We start from the raw sequence: 9,945 nt of genomic DNA, 5'->3' as shown, positions 1-9,945 counted from the left end.
GTTGTTGTTCTTCCAGGAAGTTAGGGACGTTGGAAAGCACCATCAGAAGTGCGTCAGCAGTTGTTTTGATACGGTCTCTAATACGGTTCAGCATGGCAACCGGGTATGTTTCACATTTATTAAGACGTTTTATCAGTACGACAATTAACAACAACTTTAATAAGCGTATTTTCAGAGGGTGACAAATGAAACTGTCAATTTAGCCAGCTAACCTTGTCGACCGTTGACACGTTAGCCTAGCTGGCTACTCTGGTAGCTTAGCTTCTGTCATTCGGGACGACTAACCTACACTGTCTGCGAGATGCGGTGATCACATCAGTGCTTTTATTTGAACCTACATGTTTGTTGTTTCTAACTTTTACCTTATTTACGTTTTCTACCAGCGTGTGTTGTGTGAACACTGGGTAGATACATGTATGATCTTTGTTTTGATGAAAACAGGCCTTGTCTGTGAGAGGTGAGAGCGATCTGGGGTTTCCAAACAGAATCAGCCATTCATTACATTATTATTACAACGAAATCAACATATTTCAAGGTTCTCATTTATATCTGAACAGCTGAGTGCCTAGACTAGGTATATGTGATTGTGAAACGTGAATGTACGGTATATGTTCTTGACTTGGGGCTGTCACGATTACAAATTTAAGTTAACGATTAATTGTCACACAAATAACGATTTCATTTTGTTTTTAGCATTGGAACATGTGAATACAATTTAAATTTCTGTGTGGTGCTAGTAGGTCTGCTATTTCTGCAATTTTTGGAAAATGTTTTACAAATGTATGAACATTTTTCAACATGGAAACAATTATGACCCTTATGCAAAATAATTGCGATTATGTAATAATTGTGACAGGCGTATTGTTGACATAACTATCAGAGATTTTGGGTCATATGATAACCAAGTGTTGTATCATAGGCCCAAACATGTCGGACACAACTGCTCTAGTTTAGGGCCAATTGTGTTGAGAACTAGCCTGATTAGTGATTATCAGCCTGAAGCGCAGTCCACTCAGAGAGTGGGCGGGGTCTATGGTTTGGAACCAGGCTAGTTGAGAACTGTATTATAAACAAATAATATACATGGCAAATGAATCCCATGTCTGTCGATTTTATAAAGCCACGAAACATAGAAATGTTTCCCCAAACCTCATGCAAGAGCGATAGAACTGGCTTGCAACCTGTTGAGATGTCGTTTCATAACTGACATTGAATAGGGGACAGTTCTTCATAGACACTATAGCTAATGGGTTAAATTCCAGGCAGAATTGTGGCCTGTATTTTGAGCACTAGCGTTGTTTGTGTGGCTTAAAGAAACATTCTATTGTCCGAAACAGACTGACAAAACTGACACATTTACTGTTTGTTCATTCATTCAGAGACCTAGTGCAGATGTCAGAATCTGTTCTTATTTCTTTACATTATTTATCTTGGTTTGGTTCTCTTGACTCTTACCTGTACCTCCTGTGCTTCACTGTTAGGGCTTTCCAGAATAATTACTATAATGATAGCACAAAATATACTATATTGTTTTTTATGCTTTGGCTCTGCACAAGGCTATCCTTCTAAGAGGGGGACACGCCCCCGTCAATGAGTCTGTCTGTCTGTATGAAGGCTTATCTTATCCCACTGAGCATTTTCTATCTATCAGCCATTAACAACCTTGTATTTTAGAGTGTGTGGACGATAATCTGCTGTGCTGATAGGCTTATCTGATAGAATTGTAAATGTAACAAAACATTGCCTCTTCTAATTAGGGACGAATAAATACTAGTTTAAATGACCATACAGGTGTCAACACGTGTATAGCCTACCCTATACTATATCACATAGACCATTTCCCCATTAATGGCTTTCCTTTTAGATGATGCATTTGTTTACATTTTCTACAGTTACTGAAACATTACCAAACTTGAAAGAGTAATTGAGTCACTGTTGCCTAAACATACACATTTTAATTTTTATTCGTAAATCAATCTTTTCTCCAGGCCTACTTTCGGATAGCAGGGGTTGACAGTGACACTAAGGTCTCAGGGGCACTTGCCCATCGGGCAAGTACAGGTCAAGTTCTACTTGCCCGAAAAGTCAATTGTGATAGCTAAAATTTGCAATACCGTTCATTTTAACACTTTTCTTTTTTTTTTTTTTACTTTACTTGCAAATTCTGTGTCTGTGAGATATGGCCATACCTCAATATTTATGCCAAATATCTCAATAGCTAATATACTATATTGTGATGTGTTTATAGCGAATCAAAGACAGTTGCTTCCCCCACTCAAACGCACTTGCCCGTCGGGCAACCTGAAAGCAAACTCCACTTGCCCGAACGTTGTATTTACTTGCCACGGGCAGTCGGGCAACCGTTAGTGTCAACCCCTAGACTTTTCAAATCAATCCGGGCTTTAATAAAATGCAGCAGTAATGTAAAAAATAACCACGCAATAAAGTTCACACACTGTGTAGGATTACTTGTATCTCACACACGTTTCAAGTCTCTGCTAGTTAGATTTTCATACCATACTTTATAATAGTCTACTCTGCACTGCAGTAATGTCAAGTATATACATTTTTTACACATGGTTCTGTAGGAGGAAAGCAATGATCTAAGAGAGGCACCTGTCTATGTGTGTCCGGGGGTGATGTCGCAAACCGTGGACTCCCTTGAAAACGACATGGTTCATCTCAAGGGGTTATTCCCAATAAAGAATTTCAATACCAGTCAGTGCCAAATTTCTTGTGGATGCTGCAAGGCTTTCTTTATACGTTGCGTATATCTTTTGAAAACATTTAACTTACATTTTCTAATGATAGTCAAAGGTGATCGATCGGGCTGAAAAGCACCATGGGAAAATTCTGGTTTCATAGCAGCACTGCATTACAAGAATCATATGTCAGTGCATGTGTGAGGAGTTAAAGGAACTGTTTAGTGTTTGCCCAAAAGTAATGGGGCCTTCAAATCTGTCAGTGTGTAGGATTGTATAAGAGAGGGACACAGACACACTTGATGTGCGCAGGGGCCAGGGATTTCCTGTTGTGCTACTGGCCAGGCCACACTCCACTTTATTCGTGTCCTCTTACTGCACTGAAACCTGACACATTAAACATGAAAGTGAGATGAGATAAATTATGTATTAACTGGACCAATCCAAAATGTTTGAAAAGCAGTGAGGTCACAGGTGGGACATTGTCATGTGTCCAACATCAGCCTCAGGCTTTTTTGTCTTCTGTAACAGCACTAGATGGGATGTGGTCTAACTTGTCTGTCCGCCTTGCATTCTCTGTCTGGTAAGACTCTGGTTTACGTATCGAGATGGCATCACAATGGGGCTGCAACTGCTGCACGTTTGACTTAAAAACAATTAAAATGGCATCATACGAGTCGACTTTTATTTTTTATTTTATTTTTTATTCTGACACACACTCACTTTGTGATTGGCTGAGATGCATTCTAATGACTGTGAATATTTCATGATATAGCACTCTGAAAGCTTCCACCTCAACTGTAACCTGTCGCCAGCTATAGTGTTCACCCTTTTTACAGTGTGGCTCCGTAGTAGGCAGAGCTGCCTGTCTAGAAGAGGGTCTGTCTTTGTGTGCGTTTGTCTTCTCTGTCTATTCTGGGCTATTCTTGTGAACCGCTGGACCAGCGATCGGCATCACATTTCATGTGCACGCTACCAGTAGTATACAGTATCACTTTTTATTTATACAAAACATTTTTTTGTCACGCATTATTTCACTCCCACATAGATATCACAATGTTCAGGAAAAGAACCCTGCATGTTCGTTTTACTAAATATTACATCATTAAGATGTACGATTGTGGCGGTCCTTGACCATTTTCTTGTGTTTCTTATTTGCCTCTTTCTATAGCCAGTGCTGAGTGACTGAAGGCACTGTTCCAGGATAGGACGTTATCAAAGTCAAACAACATGGACACATCAAACTTTGCCCACGTCATCTTCCAGAATGTGGGAAAGGGCTACCTGCCTCATGCTGCGCTGGAGTGTCAGTACACCCTCACCGAGTTCATCAGACCACATCAGAAAGACTGGGTCGGCATCTTCAAGGTGAGCCCTTCTTTTTTTTAAATATATATTTTTGTGGCTTTTCTGCCTTTATTGATAGTCAAGTGTAGATGGACAGGAAACAGGGAGAAAGGTGGAGAGAGACATGCAGCAAAGTTCGTCTGGAATGGGACTCAAACCCGCGATGTTCTGCCAGGCTACATTATAGCCTAAGTGGCCGGACCGCTAGGCCAGCGATCTGGGCCAAGGTGGGCCCTTCTGTCTTATGCATTCAGTTTAGGTTCCCTTTGTGCTAGGGATGGCCAACCGTTAAGAAATCGCCAACCGATTAATACTAACGATAAAAAAATAAATCGTTAAAAAAACGGTTATCGATTAAGTAATCGGTAAGGCCTAACGGTAACTGGTTAATAAAATGTCTCCATTTGGCCATCCCTACTTTGTGCCATGCTTAAGTGTCCTTGGACAATAACTGAACCCCTAACAATCTTAGAGGGTGCTAAGTGAAGGCTTAATTGATTCTTAGTCTTACAACCCTATACACAAAAAGTATGTATTCTAAACTTTTTTAAACTATGAAATAATGTGGAACTCGGGATCCACATAGGAACAGCTATGGTGGAATTTTGGAATTCATGTGACCAGCCTGAGACATGAGTCATCTTAAGTGTCAGTATGACGTATGGGAAAATTTGGGCAAGGTTTCAGAGTGATCACAGCCCCACTTTGACTTTGAATATAACATTTTATTATTTATTATTTCATAAAAATGAGTGGAGATACTTCTGTACACACACACACACACACACACACACACACACACACACACACACACACACACACACACACACACACACACACACACACACACACACACACACACACACACACACACACACACACACACACACCTGCCATAGACTGCTAGCCTCTGCCATAAAAAAGTGCAAATGCAACACTTTTTAAAGTTTAAAATACATTTATTTCAAGCAAAAGGGTTGTGTGATGAAGTATACATGAAGTATTATCTAAACTGTAGCTAACTCTGGGCCTCTAGGATGGCTACGCTGATCACTAGTGTCAAAAAATGTATCTCAGACATGACAATATCTGTGTCAAGGATATATTTAGTCCAAGACCTAAACACCTATGAGTCGGTGCCAGCAGTCTGAGCATCACTGTCTGGAGATTCCATCTCGAGAAGCTTACATTTTGCCAATGAAATGTGGATAAAGTAGTGATGCATCAACTAGTGTAAGGTGATTTGGAGTGCCGTCGTTGTCTTGCTCATGTGAAAAACGAGCTTGGCAGAAGGAGCAGAGGTTTTTTTTGGCTCCCGTCACGCACTTGAATGTCCCAGATGGATGTGGTTATAGGAGCCCATTAAATCCAATACAGTGGCAGTAATTGATTTTAGTCTCGTCTGTAGTGAATGATGGGGGTGAAATGGGGGCATTTCAGCTGCTGCGGAACAGCATGTTTGTTGAGTTGCTGCTTGCGCCCAGAGCCCATGAGATGTCTGGAATCGAATCAGACCAGATTCAAGCAGAGGGTAAACCATACGCACATCAGCAGTGGTTGCTGCTGGTTTAAGTACAACGTGAAAGTAGAAGCCACCAACACATGATCAAAACCTTGTCATTAACCACCTTCAACCTGGCTTCCATATTTTGGGCATGTCATTATTTTCATTTTTTTTAAAAACATTTTCTATTTCCGCACAACATTCAACTCTAAATTAGGCTGTACCTGCTGGTTCTACATTCACATCATCAACTATTCAAACCAATGGTTCTCCTTCCTGTGCATTTTGGGTGGGGCCCTATCAGCATGGCCTGCATGAACTTATCAGTAAGTACAGGCTTTACATTCTCCGTCTCATAGTGCTGCTTAATTTGCCTTTATCATAGCAATTGGAGGAAATCAGCTGGGCAACATTTTGAACCAAATACCTCTTGGTGTAATAACTATGTATTTAGAGATAGTATAGTAATTTGTATATACTACTTAGTTTTCCCTCAACACCAAATGTCTTCCCCAAAAATTGCCAAACTACAAGCAATGCATTTGCAACGCATTTGGAGCTTGTAGATTTGCCATTTTCACCGAATGTTTGCCCTAGAATGAATGCTAGGATTCATCTGATTAAATAAGTACAGGGAATCTGGCGTGAATATGATTTAGAATATTTGAAGTAAACAGCACAATTATCAGTGTTGATTTATCTATTGTAAAAAAGTACCCTTTAGTTCGATTTGTAAATTAACAATGACGGTTTTACTGTGTAGCCTACTAGAGGAGCACTGAACAGGATTTTTGGGTTCAATACTGTTACCAATTATTTTCCTCAGGATCAACCAATACGATATCAATAAAAACAATAAGCAAAAAGCTGACTATCTGTCGTGGCTGTCTCTTCTTGGTCTTACCCATATTCTATTCACTGTTGGATGGAACCCATTTATGTCCATTGTCCAAAACCTTTCAGGAAATGGAAAAAAGAACCTGTGTTCCAATGGATCCAATGTAGTTTATAATTTATTCACAAGCTCAGTTAATACTTTTGTTGGTTCAATATTTATATAACCCACAGACAGATTTAACGAATTTCATTTTCAAAAAGCAGATACACAAGCTCTCAACGTGTCGCAAGCTTGTAGATCGGCTATTTTCGCTACTTTTTTGAGACTCTGGTGCGACAAAGCTGCAAAATGATTTATTAGCCATGTGACTAATTTTGAATTTGGTAACCTTAATTAAGACAAGAAATCATAAAAGGAAGGACCGATTTGAGATTAGAATCGAAGAGTTATTTGAAGTGAAAATCGGCCGATTTATAATGGTGGCCGATAAATTGGAGCACCACTACCACTAACGAGTTGAGTCACTACGGCATGACACACATGACACCTTCACTTCATATGTGTTTTGGGTTCAAATCTGCTGAGTGCCGAGTCAATCAAATGATGTGAAAATGAATTGTAACAGGTATGCCACCTTCTGGATACCAGGGACTACAGTTATGCACAGAGCCTATAACTGATTTGAAAGGGGTGCTTCACAGAGTGCATATCTACAGTATTGCAGACCAATACAGAGTATCGTACCGGCACATCCTTATTTTTTGCTGCGACCACACAGCTAGTATAAACCACTACTGTACTTACTGTACTCTGTAGGTCCAAACCTATCGAGTGCAAATCGAGAGCTGGTCGCGGCTTATCATGAACTACGTGCTTGTTTAATGATTATTTTAACTAGGTTATAAATCAGTTGGCTGGGGCTGCACAATTAACAAAGCTGTGTGTTAGGCTCTTGGACAAAGCCTTGCAGCAAACCATCGTTAAGAACTTCGACTAGATATATATTTTCCATGCTTGCATTTTCCCTCCTCCTTGTTTACAAAGGGAAAGCTTGTCCTGTGCATTATTTTCTTGCATAGGATGGAGGCTTGAAATAGCTATAGTTTTTATGAGTTTCCTGTGGTCGCATAGCAGCCAAGTCATGTTGCTGCCAGCATTTAAGTCCCTGGCAGGGCTGCGTTTGATTGAAGTAATTGGTGAAATAATTAGGTTATATTTTCTGAGTCCAAACAATAGCCTAACCATAAATGAGCTTCATAAACCCAACGTGTGCTTTCCACAATGCTTGGTTGAGATGAGAGCCAAGCATCAGTGAGAAGGGAGGTTACATGAGTCTGTCGGGGGGAGGCTCAGGTAATGTCTAGGGGCTGTTGAAGAAGTATGGGAAACACTATTATGTTTTCTTTGGATGGCATGCCACATCACTGTTTACCCTTAAGCGAGGCACCAACTGTAGCATGTTTTCTGAAACATGCCCTTAACCCATTCAATCCGGGAACGTATACTGTGTCATTTTAGATTTTTTTTTTATGTGTGCAAATCTTTGAATACATATATATTTTTTAAAGTGAACACTTTTAACTCAAATATTTGCTTCTGGGGATTCTACAAATGTCTATTAAATCCTAACAGTAAAAAAATACATACACTTATGTTGCTATAATATCAGTGGTTCTCAAACTTTTTTCTTTTCAAGGACCACCCAAAATGATATGTATTTGGCCGCAGACCCCCATCTCAAAATATTTTGTTCCAGGGACCCCCAGAAACAAATATTTGAGTAAGAAATACATATATATTCAAAGATTTGCACACATTTTCACGATTTCTTAAAAAGAAATGGCAGATCTCAAGCTTATATATCTGCTATTTTGTAATAGCCAAAGAAATCTAAAATGACACAGATGCGTTCCCGGATTGACTGGGTTAACTCCACGCACACACTCAGACACACTCACACGCACCTCTAGAACATCGAGTGAAGGTTGTGGAGGCTGACGACACGAGACCATAAATCATGTAAACCTTCCTGGCTGCACTGACAGACGAGCAGCCAGCTCCCTGCCCGACTCCAAGGTTCTCAGGAAAATGGATACCTGTGTACTGAGTCACTCTTGACTTGACGTCGTTCACCAGACCCATGCCTTGTCACACATATCTAGCTGCTATCGTCTCCTTGTGGGACGCGACGGCCTTTGACTATTGGAGGGGTGCCACTCTGTGGCGTGTGTGTGGAACTCAACCTGTTGCTGAGTCATTGACAGTAGATCATGTGGTTGATGCAGATGCAGTAATATGGGCTCCTGAAGGAAAATACTAATTGTAATCTTGTTAACCTCGATTTAGTTGGGGTGTAGTATTCTTTTCCCTTTTGATAAAACAACTGATCAAGTGGAAGGCTTGATTATACAAACTTTACATAATCATCTCATTACATTTTACATAGCCTATGATTGCTGTGCAATCAATACAATATTTACACAGTTGACCAACTCTAGCACGTTAGAGTAAAATAATCGCATAATGTGTGAGATCACAAGGACAAACATGTTTACACTTCAACCCCTTTAACCCTCAAAGTTGTTTCCGTAAACAGTCTACAAGCTCACAACGCGTCATGATGCAACGCGTTGTGAGCTTGTACATTCAGATTGGCTGTTTATTGTGCGAAAGAGAATAGGGCTTAAGTGGTCAAATAAATGCATCATTTAATTTGACCACATTGTTGTTTATAAATGAGAAGCTACAGTAAGTCTTAAATGATGATTTATTATTATTATTATTATTCTTTCCTACTGTTAGTCCAGAAACCCTTCCTGAGGTCGAAGTTACGGTCCCAGTTTTCCACCAGTGCCACCTACCTGTAGTGGGTAGCAGACATCCACCTCTGTACATTACAGTATATGGCTCCCTTCTCTGTGCATAAATAACAACACTTCCTCTCAGCAGGATGCAGAAGAGGCAAGTCTACCTTTCACAACACCACGATATGTCATTCAATTTGAGAAGTTAGATCAAGGTGATGAGCAAGCAATTGTCGATCCAAAGTGAAACATTTGCAGATTTATAGCCTTGTTTATGATCAATAAAAACCTGCAAATGTCCTAATTGTGCCCTGTTCCTCTTTGCCAAGTCAGCGATGTTATGCACATCAAGCGAAGCGACAACCTGCGGATAGCTGTTGTTTGAACATGCGTGCATGCAAACAGCATTTTGGTGTTGGAACATTTACACGAGGCCAGCTTTTTGCCAGGCTTCGTGGAGGAGCGTTGTTGGGACAGGTTGTCAAGATGGCCCGACAGAAGCCAAACACAGCCACATAATTAAGCTGTCGCTGAGCACAGCCCCTCTGCGTGATTCATGGGCAACTTGTCTTGCGTGTTGTGATTGATTAAGTCCAATTGGCACACCCATTGCACGTTACACTACCTGGTTGCTACAATGTTGCCACTGGCTTCTGTCAGCTCTCTGCAGAACTATGGGCCTGTTGGAATGTTGATGAAACATTCATATTCGAATGTAGTGTTCAAGGCAAATTCTTTTGACTGGGGTCA

At 40.4% G+C, this 9,945-nt stretch overlaps 2 protein-coding genes across 3 annotated transcripts in view; one reads left to right on the top strand and one right to left on the bottom strand.

Annotated features, from left to right (window-relative positions):
* Window positions 1–9,945, bottom strand: part of skap2 (src kinase associated phosphoprotein 2) — a 135,813-nt gene that overhangs the window by 93,719 nt on the left and 32,149 nt on the right. The window lies entirely within an intron of this gene.
* tax1bp1b (Tax1 (human T-cell leukemia virus type I) binding protein 1b) overlaps window positions 10–9,945 on the top strand; it is a 34,723-nt gene continuing 24,787 nt past the window's right edge. Inside the window, exons 1-2 of one of the 2 annotated variants that reach the window (XM_084053271.1) lie at window positions 10–103; window positions 3,874–4,070. In XM_084053271.1, coding sequence (XP_083909397.1) covers window positions 3,933–4,070 — 138 coding nt within the window. In that variant the 5' untranslated portion in view covers window positions 10–103; window positions 3,874–3,932. The remainder of the gene's footprint in view (window positions 104–3,873; window positions 4,071–9,945) is intronic. The other variant, XM_084053272.1, reaches the window with a different exon arrangement.

This window comes from Gymnoscopelus microlampas, assembly GCF_963454915.1.
Source record: "Gymnoscopelus microlampas genome assembly, chromosome: 3".
NCBI classification, from domain to species: Eukaryota; Metazoa; Chordata; class Actinopteri; order Myctophiformes; family Myctophidae; genus Gymnoscopelus; species Gymnoscopelus microlampas.
The sequence above is the reverse complement of the archived record's forward strand: the minus strand, read 5'-3'. Positions and strand labels throughout refer to the sequence as shown.